Below are 17,825 nucleotides of genomic sequence, written 5' to 3'. Positions count from 1 at the left end.
TTGATCTAATTGCAAAACTACTTAGCAATATAGTGGGAAATAAAGGATTTCAAACTTAAGATTTTACAAGCACCTCTTTTTTACAATTAACCCTACTTAAGATACAGAACAGATACCTGTTCTGTTTCTGAAGCCAGTATTTCATTTTTCAGTATGGAAAGTATTCTTCAATTTGATTGTGACTTTGTATTTTTCCTCTTTGTATTTTTCCTGTAGTTTCAGGAGAAAAAAAACATCTACTTATATGCCTGGTTTATATCCAGCGTACTGTCAGTGATCACAGACAGTTCTTACTGTCAGTGCTAGAGTGCTTAACCTTTGGGGCACCCTGTGAATAGGACTCCCTAACTTGTCTCTGCCTTTGCATTATTGTTCTGCCATGCATCTAGAAGGCCACGTTTCTTCACAGCCTTTCTCAAAGAGCTCTTAGCTCTGGTTGCTTTTTTTCCACTGCTTCGATGGTAACAGGAAAAGGCCTTTTAGAAATACTTAATGTTTTTTCTGTCCTCCCCTGTAATATGTATCTTTTAATTCCCTAGTCAGTACCTTCTCTGCACTTTCTTCTGCATCTCTTGGCTGTTCGGGAATGGGTTGCCCGTTCCTATTGTTTCACTTGCAACTCAGGGTGCTCTGTATTGGCTTCCACCGTGCTGATGTATATACGAAGTTAGTCTCTCCATTTGTCCAAGGTAGTTAGAGAGCTGCATTATCTCAGGGACTCCAAGTGTATTAATGTTACCTGAAGATAATGGGTTTAATAGAGATTTTTTTTCTCCTGTAAAGTGAGATGAGAAGAAGCAGCCTTTGTTTGAATTTTCAACATCTGTAGCCTCTTCACATTGGCTGAGAATTTTTTTTTCTTTCTTTCCTCATCCACTGCATGTGATTCTCGCTCCGACACATGGGGAAGGTTGTCAGTCTTGCAAGCAAATCAAGGTGACGTTCTGCGTGATGGTACCTTGCTGGGATTTTGTAGGCTGAGGGTAGTGTCCAGTCTGCCACTGGTATACAGTACATGGAAGTCACAAGTAGGGAATCTGGTTCTGTACTTCATTGGCAGCAACAATAATAGTTTCACTGCTGTGTCAGAGTATGTAAGACCTGGAAAACTTCCATTGAAAAACGACAGTGATCTGAGGTCAGCGTTCGCTCAGTGACCACCTTTGTTTCATTGCTCTGTCTTTATGTGTAGCCTCTTGGATGTGCCGTTGCTGTGTGGAAATTCACTGAAGTACAGAACATTTGAACAGTTTCTGTGTATCTCGTGGGTGCTGAACTAGGCTGCACTCTCTGCAACACCTGCAACACCTTAGAGCCAGCAGAATGTTTACAATTACTACTCTCATGTGGCCTCTTTGAGAATTGTTCCTTACTCCAGTTTCATAACCAAACACTTTCCCTTTTTGTGGTATTTCAAATATATTGTATTATATTGATTGCATGCCTACTTGTTTTTAATAGAAAATTAAAGCTTCATTTTATTAAAAAAATATAAAAAATGAAGCTGATCTGTGATTTAAAATGCGAAGGGAGAACAGAATTCCAGAATTCTGAGTGCAATATGATCACTTTTACAAAATTATTTTTGGAGTGATTGTTTACTATATATATATATATGTATCATATGTGCAGATGATAAAGGTTCTTTTAGAGATTAGAACAGCTTTTTAGCTGCTTTATTGTAATGAATATGTTCAGAATATTTGTTAAATCAGCACAGAGTAAAATGTCTCCTTTTATATGAGGAAAATAAAATCAGTGTCATCCTTGAATGACGAGGAAAAAAGTGGTAATTTGTGTGCAAAATGTTGTAGTTATCGTTTTATATATAGATACGGTTTAAATGATGCTCTCAGGTAATACTTCAATCTCAATGAGCAGCTGTGTGAAACTAAGTGTTTTGCTGGGTCTGCTACCAATGTAGATTGGGTCCTTCAAAAAGCATATTTTGCCTTTTATGATTGTATTTTGGTGCTGGGCGGTCACAATCAAAATGTTTATTTGAAACATGGTGAATAAGAATTGCTAATTTATATTGTCTTCGTTCCTGGTGATAGGAGTGCTGCCCCAGCTAGAGGAGAAAGAGGACTGGTACTTGCTGTTACTTCTGCCTACCAGAGGATTCAGCATTGTTACTCCCTTAACCTGTTCCAACTGTGTTTGCGTAGGATCGCTTCACTTGTAGGTAAATGCATCAAGCGTTAGAGAATGAGGGCTGCACACTTCTACTTAAGTTTCTTGTGACAAACTGCGTTGTCTTGATATAAAAGGAGCTAGAGTTTGTACTACAATGTACATAACTAATGTATGGTGTTTTTTTTTTCCAGCTTTACCTACTGAGTAATGGCTCTTGAGTTTTTTCTGTTCTGTTCCCTTCCGCCAGGTAATAACCACATGCACCTTTACGAGGACTGTGACAGGCCAGCGACAGCCTCTTAAGGGCTGGTGGATTGATTTTTTTTTTTCTATTACTTTTTTTTACTTGACCGAGATGTGACAAATCCTGCTGATTTGCGTAACTTTAAGGTTACCTGAAATCCCTCTAATGATTTTTGTCTCCTGCTGCCACCATCCAACAGGGAAGATGATTTTTAACATAAAGCCTGTCTGAATTCTGAACTGATTATCTATACTCTGCACGCCCAGATCCTGCATATGCACTTAGTGATACACACTGTTGAAACTGAAAGTGGAAGAGATACCAGTCCTGTTCTTGTCACTTGTCTTTCCTGGGTATTTTACCAAAAGTATGGACTCCTTCCTACCTGCTTTTTCTTTTTTGGCTTAGTAGCAGTGAGGACCTGTCTTGTATCATGTCTTTACTGATAATAACTTCAGGTTCTTGTGCATTTGGGGGCTTAGATTTGTAGTCACAAGGGTACTGGGCTGATGTACATTTTACATTCAGCAGTTGTAAATGCAGTTTAAATTTTTGAAATGAATGATCATTTAAATTGCTAAGATGATGACCCTTCCCTCTTCTAAAAATTATAGCTCTGTGTCTCTTTAAGGAAACCCTTTCTAGGGCTCAAATGTAGTTGAGAGGGCCCTCTTCCTGTCCAAAAAACCAAAAAGGTAAAAGAAAAATGCCACCTTTTTTTTTTTTTTTTGAGAACCACCAAATATTACAGCAACGTGTATCTCATTTCTTTGAACTGAGTTAACAACTCAGGAGTACCGCATGCTCAGGCAGTTAGAAGTTTCTGACAAAATTGGCATGCTGGACAATTGGTTTAAATTACATGGTTCAATTATGGTTTCAACTAGCTATTGAGTTTAAAAATTTAGGCTTTCCCCAGTTACGACAACCCTCTGATCCCATGTTTCATAATGAGGCCTATTTTAGGTTAACATTCAAATACTTGAAGAAGAGTGGCAGCGCACATTGCACGTGCCTAATGAATTTTGCAAAGTTTGAAGTGCCATAAGAGTTCGTGTCTAAAAACAAAATTAGCAGCACAAACTTGATGAATATTTCTGTATATAGCCATGTTGCTATCTTTTTCTTCATCTACAGGAAATGGTGACTTACACTGCTCAGAGTATTCAAACTACGGAGATGGTAATTTAGAATGTTATTCTCACAGGCCGAAGTAGAGGAGAATAAGATAGCAAAGAGTTCAAATAGTTTTGATGTAGTTACACAAATGTACAGTAATATTTATCTGAAAAGAAACACATCTGACCAATTTTTAGAATTTGTTTTCTACTTCAGAAGTTTTATGCACAATAGAAACATTTTTCACAAATGGTAAAATGGGAAAACAAATGCATTTTTGTTTCATCTTGAGCAACAAAAACAAATTCAGATTCATTTTCAGGCTGTCATGTAATATTACAATTATACAAAATAATACAAATTTGTATTGTATTGTTTTAATGTGATTTTTCCCTCTCTTAACAAAGTGTTATAAATTTCTCTTGCTGAAGACTGCAGAAGTTGGTTGCACTTTTTTTTTTTTTTAAGTAGCTACACATGTCTGGAGGCATTTCCTACTGGGATCTTAATATGCGACATAAAAACAGTGATAACAATGTGGGAAAATTCTGGGGTTTTGTTTATTCAGAGGTAAGACATGGAAAGATCAAATTCTTTCCAGGCTGAAACTAGTTCTTTTTTAATGCTATCTTTTATTTGTTTATATGGAACATTGAGCCAGGAACAACTGAATCAGTAATCAGTCTAGCAGAAGATATCACCATATTTTCCTTCGCTTTAGTGTTCTCTGATGTAATTAAATGGCAAAAGTGAAGGTGGGCAAACAGCATTTAAAATGGAGCACGATTTGTTGCCAGTGTCTCATTGCAGGTTTAGGTATTCTAGTACAAACACTTGCAGGATTTTGCTGAGATTGTCGATAACGGCTTTGTCGAGGTTTTCTTCAGTGTCCTCCATGGTATGCCATACTTGAGGAAAAGGAGATGGAATCAGATGGAGGACTGGAACCCCTGTGAGGAAAATAGTGATATTTGGAGAAAAAATACTGCACGAGTTCTGTTAATCAAATTGATACATCACCAGTTAATGATATTCAGGTAACTACTCAATACGCTTACCTTAGAGAGGAATGTGTGTCATGGCGGTTTCCTTTTACAGTCTCTTTTTTGAACCCTGTGACTGACTGCAGCCTATCTGTTTGATTGTGTGCTTCCTAAAATCGATACTACCCTCCTTTCCCTCAAGTACTTCTCCTTTTTTAAGGCACGTGTACCTAATAGTTTTACTGTTGTGACACCTGCCCTGTTGTTTGATACATCTTTTTTAAGATTCCATGCATTGTAGTTGCTAATACTGTGTTTAGTAGCTAGAGAAGGGCAAAGAAACCATTGCAGCTCCACAAACCCAAACTGATTAGCATGTTCTCATGCCAGTGTTAGGTTTGAGCACTTTGTTGAAGCAGTTTTTAGTCTTTTCCCTAAGTGGTAAAAACAGTATTACTGTGTTTTTCTTCTAGAAAGTAGAAGCACTATTATCCTCAGATAAAAGAACTTACACTTTAAAGGATCTGTAATACTGTATATACATATAAAAAGTCACTGATACATTGACACGTGATGCAATTTTTCTGTAAAAGGAATTAAATCAGTCTTCTGTTTCCTGATCCTTCTTTGGGGGCAGTGGTGGAGCATTGTTTGTCTCCAGCCTCTTTCCTGTTTTATTGCTTTTCCTCTCTAGTTTTTCAGCCAAATACCACAGAGGAATATTTTATTCACTAGGCATTGTTTATGTTATTAGAAAAGGTTTTGAGGTGTAGTCCCTTATCAGCTTCCCTCGTGTATTTTTTTTTGATATCCCTGTACATGCATGTGTGAGCTGTGTAGATTTCATTGGACCCAGGTCCTGCCTTGCTGTGAAAAATGAAAGGTTGATGGAGCTGAAGAGACAATGAGCAGGACAGTAAGTGAGGTGTGACTGATCTTGTGCCTGCTTCCAGAGCTGCATGCACATTTTGCATTACTCAGTAGTTAGAGAGCATAAGCAACGGTAAAATTAAGGACTGGATAGGAAGGGACCTCCCTCCTTTCCTAGGTAGATACACTCTGCACTGAACTCATGCCACACTCCTTTTTGCTTAACCCTTCTCTAGCAATATGACTCCTGTAGTCCTTGCTGCGTGTTGAGAAATTTCAACTAGAAGAATGTACTAGTTATATCCAGTATCCTTCTTTGGCCCACGTTAGTTTTGAAGTTGCTGTACTGAGTGCTTGAATAGGGGAGATCAAATCCATGTCCTGCACTTGGCGAAGTGCTTCAGTCATTGACCTGTAGCGGGGCAGCACCAGTATAACTGCTTTCCCTTTCTTTGCATCCCAAGAGAAAAGAATGAACGTAGAGTCAGAGGGCAGTAGTGTAGGTGTCTGCCAGGAGAGATGCTCAGGTAGGAAATTCCACTTTCAGGTACGTGCCTAATGCTAGGAGGGATTTCAGACATACTGTGGCCTTTGCTCTTCCTGCTGACTGCTATATGCGCTTTTCCCACCCCTCAAGCTTTCATGTTTTCAATTCTTTTTCAGGATTTCAAGTTGTGAAATCTGTTTGCTATAGGGAATGAGGATGTCTGATCTGAATATATGAGTTTTTGCAGAAGTCAGTGCCTTCAGATTTAAACACGTAATTGTGATCATTAATGTAAATTTGACAAAAGGTCTTTAGAGATTTTTGTAGTCTTTGAAGTAGTGAAGTGTCTCACTATTTCTAGAAACAGTAAGTAGCCATAACTGGCCAGTAACTGGCATAATGTAGCGTGCAGTGATATCCCCTTGGGTCAGAGTTACCCATTTTTGTAGGATGCTGCACTGGTGGCAGAAATTGCCGTTATTTGTGTGCCCTTGGAGCTGTGCTCGTGGAAAATGATGAAGGGCATGTTTTATCTCTGCTTTTGCTCTGCTATGTTTTTCGAAGCTGTGACTCTTGACCCTCATAATGTTGGATTTGGAAGCTTCAACCTGGGGCACGTAAGCTTGAAAAACAGGTTCAAGTGCACTTGCTTATTTACTAAATGGAGCATTTGTTACTGAAGTTATATTTTTAAAGTGGTGTTAGAGCTGCCAGTACCTCTTAATAAAAATGGAACGTGGTCATCTTCAACCAAGCCTCGATGTAAATTATTCTGGAAGTACTGCCTCTCAACAAGGTGATTCTTCAACAGATTCATGCCATGTAGCTTTTCCTCTGAAATTCACAATGAAAGTGGCTGTTAATGTTTCTGGACAATGTGAGGCATATTAGCACATGGGGATTATTCTTCCTCTCACATGGAAGCTTTTTCCATCAAAGAAGAAAAAGGAGTTGGGGACTGTCTTTTGCATTTGTTTAGTATTTAGAAGACCTCAAGACTGGTGGTGTTACCATCACTTTACAGAAGTGAGAACTGAAACAGAAGTGAAGCAGTTTCCAGGAGTCACAAAGCAGCAATAAGAAGTAGAACCTGTTTCATGGCTTCCAAGGGTCTGTGAGTCTTACTCAGATATTTATTAATTAAACCTGCATGAAGATTTCAATATTTAAGATGCACCAAATTTAACATTTACGTTATTAAATATTATAACTGTAAACCAAAAACATATTTTAAAAATCTAATTTACATGGCTTCATTCCTTACGAAAATACAGGCTAAGTTTTCAGATTTGTCAAGAGCCCATGCCCCTCTCCTTACCAATTGCTTGAAGCCTCTGAAACCATCGGATAGTGTTTGGAAAATAATTGGGAAAGACTGGGTTTGGTGCACCAATTAAATCCAGTAGTACAAGTAGGTCCTACAGAGGAAAGAAACTTTAATACAGAATTCTTTACATCGCTCCACCACCAGCAGCATTAATGAAACCTCGTGGTTCCTGTACTGGTCATGACTAGGTCTTTGGCTCTTGCCCAAGATCTGGCTTTTCTACCATGGTGCCTGAGAAGAACTCGTTAGCAGAAGCTGACTCAAAACTAATGCATCCTGCTGTCTTTCCAAGGAGGAAAAAGGGAAAAAAAGGAAGAGCGTTTCTCTGTTCCTCATTCTGAAACAGGCTGTGCTGCTTTCTTTGCAGTTTGTGTGTTTCATCCCTTTAAAAGAAAAGCTGTGGTGGGGGGGGAGAAAAAAAGAGGAAATTGCTTCTTCCCTGGAGAACAACAAAGTCTGTCAAGGGAAAGACATTTTATGAGTCACGAGATACAGTGACAGAAGAAAAGTGTCTCAGCAATGAGTTGGGAAACCAGAAGGCAGCAGGGAGGGGAGGAGACAAAATGTAGGAATCAAAAGGCAACACAGAAAGCTTATTGTAGCTTAGCGCTGAGCGGTCTGAAACCAAGGATGAACTCGGGGGGATTTTTCAAAGACTCTTAAGTTCTGTGCTCTTTCCTAATCACTTTGAATGATCTCTGTTGAAGGAGATGGGTATCCTAGCTTATATTCTGATAAATCTGTGCATTTTGATTTTTCTAAAGCTGCTCCTTATACTTGCATGGAGAAGGTCTAAGTGGATCCACCTGAAAAAGTCTTGCCATTTCTGTATTTTATCGTCTCCTAAATTTCCCACAAGTTTACTTCTATTAATTTTGGTGAGGTTCATGGTTTCTTAGGAGTTAGGCCAGTTATTTCCAAATTAAATATTAAAGAATTGGAACTTACTATTACACATTATGTAGGTGTAGGGCACTTACCATGCCCTGGAGCTGATTTGTAGTTGTTGAACCAGGCGGATGTGGAGTAGATACCATCTTCTGAGCCAAGTGTTGAGACCCATAGAGGGAATCCGAAGGGGACCACTGGACAAAAGCTTCTTCACCATCAAAAAAAATAAGCTGAAGTGAAAGGTCTGGTCTTGATGTTGAGCTGGTCTGTTGGAAGAAGTTAAAAGTAACATAACTGATTCTGGCTAGAGCATTAAGTAAAGGACAAATGCTGTAGTCATAAAAGCTGTATCGGTGCAGGTATATTCTCAGGGCACCCTATGCAAAGCCTCCTATGGCTGTTAATCGCAAACACATTATAGTGTGGTAGTGATCAATCATTATTATTTATCCAGCACAGTGACATGTCTCCAGCCTGGTGTGATATTTGGTTCTGGTTAAAAGTTTAATTTCTGACTTTAGTGGACATGAGCTGTGTATGATGAGACAGGTTTGCAAAACCAGGTAGCCAAAACCCCATTTCAGATAACGGGGGAGACATGTCAGCAACAACAGCTGCTGTGAGTGCTAATAATACATGACTGTGCCACAAAGGAATATTATTTCTGCTGCAGTTATGCATCAGTGGAGGTGAATTACGTAAAGTTCGTTTCACTGAAGGACAAAGAGCAGTTAGTCGTGAAAAGAATGATCATTTCTTTTCCTTCAGGGGGACTTGCAACCATCTAGGTAACTTTACCCTAAAACCAAAGCACAGACAGTGGAGTGGATACACCCTTCCTCTTCAGCAACCAAAAATAGCATAGTAATGGAAACTGTTGAGAATATATATGATTATTTAGGGTGTGAAATTTCTTCTCGATGTAGGAGCCTTTTTTCTCTCTATTTACTAACTGAAGCCTTGTTTGCTCTGGCAGAGTTTCTTACTAATCAACAGCATGGCTAAACCCAGTTCAGTTCCAGTACATGAACAGTTTCAGGAACTGTAGTCTTGGCAGTTGCCATGAATATTTTAATCCCTCTATGAATTAATTTTACTTCAAGTGAAGCTGCATGATGTGGTTAAAAAGGTGGGGTTGCTGGCAACGGTCATGTCCTGTATGGGCTACACCTCCCAGCTCGCTGGAGCTGATCCAATACAAACAATAGAGGAAAACCTCTGTAAAGTGTCACTCACGTAGGCAAGATGATTATTGATTATGCTTACAGTAATGTATGGATTTTTCTAATGGCAGTGCCTCCTTGCTGCCCTTAGTCCTTTGCACTGGACGGAGCACCTTTGATACCAGTTGTTTTGCGTTACATTTTGGAGCAAACTGCATTAATGCCATTTGAATTTTAGAAAGCAGTAGCTTTAATTATTATTACTGCTCAGCACGTTGCCAGGTCTGGATAATGTAAAGAGTTTTTTTTTGCCCTTTAATTTTAAATTTACTCTATGTAATTGGAGAAACATCAGGGTAAAGATCATGGTTTCAAGTCCAAGTATAAATAGATCTGGCTGAAAACATAACAAGGTCTGTTAAGCTGCTATGAGCAGAGCGAAAAGGTCATAGCTAATGTATTAAGCAGATGGATCCCAAAGTGTATTTTGTTACAGGAGTGTACAAACGATAGCCTGTGTGAAGTAATTAGGTTGCCTTTTTGTCAAGTGCTGTCATCTTACGTGATTAAACAATCATGAAACGATGTATTAGTTGCCAAAAAATCCAGTCCTTAAATCAGTGTACAGGTTGTTCCATAAATAACAAGCAGGCAAATTTATGCTAAATGAAGCTTCTTCTAAATGGAAGCTTGCGTGCGTGTTACAGGAGTGCTTCATTCTGTGACTAAAAACCTTGGCATATTCTTAATCTTTCAATTCTAATGTCAGAAGGTACCAAATCAGTTTCTGGAAACAAATGAAGACAGGTAACCGTAGTACTTGAGCTGAGTATTCCAATGCTTCGTAAAGCATTTGAGAAAATTTTTCCTGTGAAAGCTCTGTTGGTGTTTGGGAATTATTCTTCTGTAAATAGTAAGTACGGAACCACTAGATGGCACTCATGAGTGTGTGAAATAGCTTGTAGAGCTCGTAGGATCAACACATTCTTGTGCCCAGCAATGGCAGAGCTTTGAAGGACATTTTCCTACGGTAGGAGACTGATAACATGATATTGTCACTTGCATTGTTAAATGCAAGATTCCAAAAGAAATAAAGCATTGGTACTGGATTTGACAAGAACTTCTCAGTAGGAGTCTGTTGCTTTTCATGTACAAAGTAGGATTGTATCTAAGTCTATGAAACTCGCATTATTCACTTATAAATTGTTTTTATATAGTATATATTAGATAACTTTCAGATAGTCACACTTTCCATATCAAGTTTTAGTGTGCCAATTTACTCTACAGTAGTAGTAGCTACAGCTCTCTGGTTCCTCGTGAAGCCGATGGGAGTTTTACTATAGGCACGGTGGTCAGAGAATCAGACGCAGACTGAAGGAGAGAACATGGAAAAACCTTCAGGTCTATTGCTATTGCAAAAACAAATGAAAATGAAACAGTCAAACTACCTTGATTGCCTGAAGCTTGTTATCCAGGGCCCGTGCCAGCTCCAATATCATAGCACAAGGCACGGCTGAATCAGTTGCTCCTACAAACACCCTCCCGTGCCATTGCGGTGCAAAGAATTTTGAGTCGTAGTGGCAAGCGAGTACCAGATGGCGTTTTGCAGAGGGGTTGAGAGTACTGATAATATTTGAAAAGGTTTGATATCCATACGGCGTGTATCTCTGAAATGTATCTTCTTCAATTTCCCAACCAGCCTGTAACCTTTGAAGGCGATGCTTGATGTGCTGCAATTAGGAAAAAAAAAGTATACCAGATGAGTATCACTTGCTTAAAAAAGATGTTGCAGACAAATTATCAGTAGCTAATTAATCGTAGTGGCACTTAAGTTTATTTCTGGAAGCTCTGATAGGTGAATGTTATAGAAAAAAAAAATTAATGTCACCATGTGAAATAAGCACCATCTTTGCTACCTTAGCCTACCCTCTGACTGGCTCGCTTGCTTTTCATCTCTCTATTTCGTCTCTTGTATTTCGAGTCTGAGAGTCTTGAATGATTGCTCATCCATGTGACATGTTGAGATCTCCATCTCTGAAGACTCCAAGCCAGTCTCTTCCAGGTATAACCAGGATAGATTTAATGTTTGTCTACTCAGATCTAAACTCACTTCTGTCCTTAAGTGTCAAACATGGCTGCAGAGAACTTGTGGCTATTTTGACAATTACTATGTATAGATACGTAGCAGTATAAATAAAACGATGGTTTAATTTTTTTTAACTTCTATGAGAAATCTGCCATTCAAGTGCCCTAAGTTGTTTACAAGGCTATGAAAGGCAGTCTGGGTTCTTGTAAACTAAGGAATGAATGATGCATTTCATATGTTTAAAAATGAAATCCGTGACAAAAATGAAGACAGTAAATCTGTATGAGAGATTGCTCCTTTTAGGTAACTTCCTACCTTAAGAGAATACCTCTAACTACGCCAGCTATACTTAGTACAGACTTCTGGCTAACTCTTACTAGAGGGCCATCTCTGTTGAGCAACTTATTTTTATGGGTCCCCAGAGTGCTTCTTCAAGGCAGATTCCTCTCTCTCTAAATAAACATTCACAAAAGCCTCTAAGGGGAAAAAAGAAAATAGACTTTGAAGACTTGTCCTGTTCTTAGTGAAGTCAGTGGGAACGCTGCCATAAATTTTGTGCTGGAACAAACTTCCATTTTGTTTGTGGTCACCTTCCAAAAGCTTTTATGGCATTGTATGGTCTATCCACTATCTGTAGGCAGAGCAAAGGACTTCTGTTATGGATTAAGAGGAATATGTAAGCCTGGGTGAAGTTCCCAGTGTGCTCAATCTGTGACTGGAACTAGCCCTCTCCGTTAAAGTAATCTGATACTTTTTTGTCTTCATAAAGAGATGTCACCCATTGCATATTCTGTTGTGTTTTTTCCTTGGTGGAGGTCTAATTTAGTATATGCTGTTACCTTGTAAGAAGATGATCGTTTTTTTGAACATGATTTTTGGTTTTCTAGCCTAGGCTGTGCTGTTTTTTTTGTTTTGTTCTGTTTTTCTTACTTTTTCCCCTTTCATTTGGCTGCCTTCCAGGGTATCACTAAGGAAACCACAGAACTAAATCTATAGACACACAAAGCATTAAAAAGCTGCTTTTTTCCAGTCTACCAGTTGCAGAGTGGCAAATGAACTTACTGTAGTTAGGGCTGTCTTGGAGCTGTTGAGTCACTGCTTCAAGGATAAATGAAGGCTAGGGAGATGTTGCAAGCACTTCCAAGTAAACTCAGCTGTGCCAGTGTCTTAGTCTCCTGACTGACTGATGTAATTCAGAGTGGGCAGGGTACACAGGAGGGCTTGGTGGTGTTAAATCCTTGTGGCTCAAACACAATGTGCTGGAGATCTTACCAGCTTGGGGCCAGGTGCAGTGTATCTGTGTTAGCCCAATATTAACACGCAGCCATTCTTGGGCCAACGGGGCTAGTGCTCTGGATTGTCATGTTGACCATTGAGGCTGCCTGCCAGTGTGGGCTTCTCTGATCCCTTTTAGTCCTTTTTGTTTTTTTACATCCATCCAAGGCAACATTACAGGGGAGTGTAACAGCACAGCACTGCTCCAGAAGAAGAGAGGTGTGTGGGGAAGTCATTTAATTCATCCCCATGCAGGGTGTTTGAACCAGTGGCCAAAATCCTGCTCACGTAAGGGAAAGGAAACGCATTGTGCTGTATTTTGGTTACCAAACCTTGGGGCAAGCTTTTAAATTTAAAATAACATATTTAACATACAGTTAAAACCAGATTTTCTTTCACTTTGTGATGCAGGCCTAGGAAGTAATGATAGCTGAATTGCGAGCTGTATCTTGTAGGCACTGCGCAGTCTAGCCTAGAACAATGATAAGGTGCATCCTGTGTCCCTTACGTGGTCACTGAAGGCACTATCTGAAAATAAGAATAGGTGTTCGTAGAGGTTTTCAGAACCTGTTGTCTTACCTGCCGTACGGCATAGTTTCCTGGTGATCCTGAGTATCTTTCTATCAGGATGGGGCGCAAATCATTTTTCCACATTTCAGAAACATCGGTGTTTTCTGCAACTTTTTGAATAGCATCAGAATGTAAAATTCTTGGCTGGTGAGAATACTGTGGAAGGGAGAAGGAGGAAAGATTTCTATAACTGTTACGAGACTTTTTAAATCATTTTTCTTCTAAATTACATCAAATAATACTTTAGTGTATAGGGCTTTTTCATTTTCTGACAATAAAGTTATTTAAGAAAAAGCTTTTCTGACAAGAAAAAAAAGGACTTTTTTTTTTAAGTTCTGTGGCTTTTCTATCTTTGGTTTCCATGTAAAATATACTAGTATTAAAAACACAGGAGAAATTTTTACCTACTAGCCATACAAATTCAACCCCTAGCTGGGTTCTCTTTTCTGGTATCTTAATTCTGTGTATTCTACAGTCATGCCCTCAACCATGTTACCTTCAAATAAGGTTTCCTTTGTGACAGACGTGACAAGCTTTATTTTAGTAGCAATAATATTTAGCTTTATGGCCTGTCTACATTATGGGGGGCATTACTGCTAAGAAATGCATAAGCTACTTTAGTCCCAGAAAGAGTGAAGCTGTGTCTTTGTGGCCTCTGCCCACAGTGGTGGTACTGGTGTGACTACACAGCACAGTGCAGCTCCTTCAGAGCTAGCCTGGGCATGCATCAGCTTTGTTAGCCTCATGGTAACCCCTGAAGTGGCAGCTTGTCCCCTGTGACAACAGGTAGTAGTGCTACCTCCTCAATGCTGTATTCTTTTCTGTTGCTTAAGGGTGGACCTTTAGAGCTATCTGAGGTAACCCTAGAATACTTGAGACATCCTCGTGGGGCTGGCAGGTGCAGCAAGGATGTGGGAGAGCCTTGTGATGTCCTGGAGTGGTAGCTGAATGCCAGGTGGGAGACCCACGGACATCCCAAACGCCCCTTTGGTTGCCTGATTTGAACCTACCCAGTCTCTAGCATTTGTCTTCTCAGGAGATTCCTGAGCCACTCTTGTTCTTAGTGGTTCATATTTTAGGCTCTATCATAGGATACTCCTATCGTATCCATTCCTCATTTCCATCCTAGGGACTTCCTTCTAGTCCTCTCACCCAGCGGAAGGTCCTAGTCTCTTTGTTCGTTCTTTGTTCAGAACTGCCGTACGTGGTTATCAGACTTGCTGTCCTTCAGTGTACCCCGTCTACCTCATCCTTTTTGAAAAGAGGAAAGGGAGAGAAATGGGAGTGTGAGAGCACCATAGCTTATAGTGCAGGATAACAGTATTTTCTACTTCGTTCCTTTCCTGTCTTACAAATGCTTAACAGTTGAGTTGCTTTGGGGCTGCTGTTGCATTGAGTTGATATTTTCATAGATGCCAGCACTGAATATCTTAACAAAAGATGATGTAAAAAAGAAAATTCCCTCTCCTTTCCCACTTACTCATGTGCATCATTTCACAGTGGTCTGGAATGACTGCTGAAACTCATTTATTACCTGGTCAGCAAGTGTACTGACCTTGAAATCTTCTGCAGCTCTGTATAATAATCTTTTATCTTAATTACCCTGACAGATAAATAGTCTTTAAAAAATGTTTTTTTTGGGTCTCACTATTGGTAATTTTTCTACTTCATTTGTCTATGCTGGGCAAAGCAGGCACCAACACAGATATTTTCTAGACTTCACTGTAAACATTTAATACAACCCTTCTCTCTTTTCCTGGCTGTTATCTATGTGAGGCACTTTCCACCTCAGTTCACTGGTGTCCACCTCAGTTCACTGGTGAAATCAAGTGGGGGGGACACACAAGGATACTGAGTCCTACAATGCCAATTTCAATATAGTATTCAAGTTAAAAACTGAATTTTAAGGCTATAAGGACACTACATTTTAGGATTTGCAGTTAACATTTTTAACGTTAACAGATTTAGAAATGGGCTAAAAAGATAACATTTCATCAGATATACTTCTACAAGTTTTCCAATTGCAGAAGATGCATAAAATGTTTCCATTTTTGAAAGACTAACAGTTTGATATAGCAGAATTTACACCAATGTAGAAAAGGCACAGATGAGAAAGTGACAGAACTGTTCTGTTTAGGAGAGAGAAAATCTACAACTACAGACTTCAGAAGTGTGGGAGGACAAATTAATTATGGATGTTCTGAAAATTTGAATAAGTGAAGGGCTTGATGAGAATGCTGAATAATGTCCAGCCTGTAGCGCAGTAGAGCATGCCTGCTGGTTGTGGCCATGGAATAACTTTGCAAAGAAACATTATTATTTAAGTACAAATGTATGAAAACACTTCAGAAGAGAAGGAACAATTTGCATTCCTTGTAATGGAAATATGCGCAAATTTGGGAATCAAAAGGAATTGCAAAGGTGGTCACAAAATAAAAGCATAACAATGAGATCCATAAGTGGCTCATTCCTTAGGGTTGCTTGATCCATATTTCCTCCATGGCCATGGCAGTGAGGCAGAGCAATGTGTTTATGGCATGGTTACTATTAAACCTTTTGTACTAAGCGGAATAAAACTGCAAGATTACTACTACTTCTAGCAGCCCATGCTTTTCTTGCTGATTTTGATATGTTTCTGCTCAATGACAATGGAAGTTTGTTTCTCAGAGCTTGTAAGTTTAGACCCAGTTCCTCCTCCCCAGTGAGCTACAGCAGCAGGAGGGAATGGTCGGTATGCTCTTAAGACTTTCAACTTCTGGCTCATACTTGCCTTTAGGGAGAAGGAGAAGTTGTCAAGGGACAAGAATTTGATGAGAAAGAGGAAGTGGTTCTTGGTTAGTGTCTGCAAGGGCAGAGGAGTTCAGCTGCTATGGTTCTGCGGTTAGATGGCATTACATCATTAGCAAGCAGACTGCCTGGTTGGAAAGGAATGACGTAAAGAGTGCATTTGTGTGGGTTAAGGGGGCTGAAGAAAGAAGCAGCAGTATATATATATATATTCTTGTCTATATTATAAGCATATAGATTCTATATATGAGGCAGATGTTATATATAGAGATAACATGACTAGAACAGAATGACAAAGTTTCTCTTGATTTCTTTTCTTTTTCTTCAAAAAAAAAAACCACCCACCAACCCTTCATTGAATGGCATCATGGAGAAAACGGATCGACGACTAAGCGGAGGTGAGTGGAAATGTATGAAGGAAGTTTCCTTTCACCCGTTTGTCCTGGCCTCCGATTTAGGGGTGAGGGTAACACTGCGTTGGGGTGGTAGAGCTGTGCCAGTTGTGGGTGACCGCTGGGTTCAGCTCTTCTACAGCCACCTGAGGATGGGCCCTAAAGGAGGGTTTTGTATTTTGGAATTGGCCAACGTTTCAATTAAATGAAATCCGCCATTCTATGGTCTGCTGTGTCCCTCGTGATTTGGTTCATTAAGATCTATGCCAGCGTTTCATAATCGGGCACTAAGAGTTGTCACATGGAGAACGAAGTAGAGGTTTTACTGCTGTTGATTGTTCCTTTAGCGTTATATTGAGACTGGTTTTCTCACTGTTTCAGGCACCGCTGTAGATGCATGAGAGCCCGCCGTGGCCCCACGCGATGCTACCCTCCTGTCTCCTCGCAAACCAGTTAGCGGGAGCCATCAGCACGCTCCCTGCTCCTTTCTCCTCCCCAACAGGGCATGGCTGGAGGACGGGCCCCCCGCTTCCCGGCGGCCGAGCCGCCCTGACCGTGTGGGGCCGGCTCCCCCGGTGCTGCCCCTCAGCCTCCCGCCCAGCCGCCCCCTGCCCCCGGCGGCGGCCATGAGCGGGGGCGGCCGGACGCCATCTCCCCTCACACCTGCGCCCGCCCTGCCCGCCCCGGCGGCGGGACCCCTGCGGGGGGTCCGTGGCCGAGGGGAGGGGAGGCGGAGGTTGAACCCACCTTGAGCAGCGTCCAGCCCGCGCCGCTCTCCCGCCCCTGCGCCGGGGGAAGCCAGGAGGCGGCGGCGGCCGCCAGGCAGAGCGCCCCGGCCAGCCCCGCCATCCCGCTCCTGCCGTCCGGGCCGGAGGAGAAGGGGCAGTGCTGCGGCGGGCGGGGAGGGGACGGAGGAAAGGGGAGGAGGAGGAGGAGGAAGGAGGGTGCCCACGGCGGGAGGAGCCGTCCCCGGGGGTGCCCGGCTGGGTTGGTGGGGAGGGGGCTGCTGCGAACGGGGCTCTGGGGAGCGCTGGGCCGGGGGCTCTGTGGGGCGGCGTTAGGAGCCCCGCGCCGTCCTGCGGTGGCGGTGGGCCGCTGGGGACAGGTCTGCCGCTGCGAGGTGTTACCGGCTGTACCTGCTTGTAGCTGTCCTCATGGTGCTTTCTGGGCCTACAGTGACAGCTCCTGCTACCAGAATTTGCGCCGAGTGATGTCTAGCAAGAGGCCGGTTAAAATGGTTGAAGCCAACTGAAAGGCTTCTGAGCATGTAAGCCCTGTAGGTCGGACAGTATCACCAGCCTCGCTCTGTGCTCTCATGCAAAACGTCTGACGTTTTCATCACAGATATTCCAGTTAAAATCCACAACTTTCACACTTTTATTAATGTTCATACTTAATGCTCAAACGAATTGAATGAAAAGAAAGTCGAAATGAAGGAGGGAGCAGGACTACTCATCCTGCTGCTCTTCAGCATCATACTGAGGAGCCCCATCCT

General features: G+C 41.2%; 1 protein-coding gene across 3 annotated transcripts; it reads right to left on the bottom strand.

Annotated features, from left to right (window-relative positions):
- Positions 1-1,495: 1,495 nt before the first annotated feature.
- On the bottom strand, positions 1,496-17,243 carry QPCT (glutaminyl-peptide cyclotransferase). 3 transcript variants are annotated; one of them, XM_080584352.1, is made up of 8 exons: positions 17,078-17,205; positions 14,304-14,402; positions 13,161-13,307; positions 10,669-10,950; positions 8,147-8,323; positions 7,158-7,257; positions 6,557-6,673; positions 1,496-4,449 (listed from the first exon to the last, which is right to left on the bottom strand). In XM_080584352.1, the coding sequence occupies exons 3-8, from the start codon at positions 13,233-13,235 to the stop codon at positions 4,301-4,303; spliced, it is 900 nt and encodes a 299-aa protein (XP_080440478.1). In that variant the 5' UTR covers positions 13,236-13,307; positions 14,304-14,402; positions 17,078-17,205; the 3' UTR covers positions 1,496-4,300. The 3 variants fall into 3 exon arrangements, with proteins under 3 accessions (XP_080440478.1, XP_080440477.1, XP_080440479.1); XM_080584351.1 differs by lacking the exon at positions 14,304-14,402 and having other exon boundaries at positions 17,078-17,243; XM_080584353.1 differs by lacking the exons at positions 14,304-14,402; positions 17,078-17,205 and adding an exon at positions 14,162-14,287.
- Between the last annotated feature and the right edge of the window lie 582 nt (positions 17,244-17,825).

This window comes from Anser brachyrhynchus (assembly GCF_964034855.1).
Source record: "Anser brachyrhynchus genome assembly, chromosome: 3".
Taxonomy (NCBI): Eukaryota; Metazoa; Chordata; class Aves; order Anseriformes; family Anatidae; genus Anser; species Anser brachyrhynchus.
This window is presented reverse-complemented; position numbering and strand designations above follow the sequence as displayed.

What these genes read in the sequence shown, in the direction of transcription:
- QPCT (XM_080584351.1), bottom strand. Translation starts at nt 17,179, where the DNA reads ATGGCGGGGCTGGCCGGGGCGCTCTGCCTGGCGGCCGCCGCCGCCTCC. An exon ending in CGGGCTGGACGCTGCTCAAG is followed by an intron (nt 13,308 to 17,077) that starts GTGGGTTCAACC and finishes TCCCTTCCACAG; the next exon opens with TATTCTCACCAGCCAAGAAT. An exon ending in ACAAGCTTCAGGCAATCAAG is followed by an intron (nt 8,324 to 10,668) that starts GTAGTTTGACTG and finishes TTCTTCCAACAG; the next exon opens with ACCAGCTCAACATCAAGACC.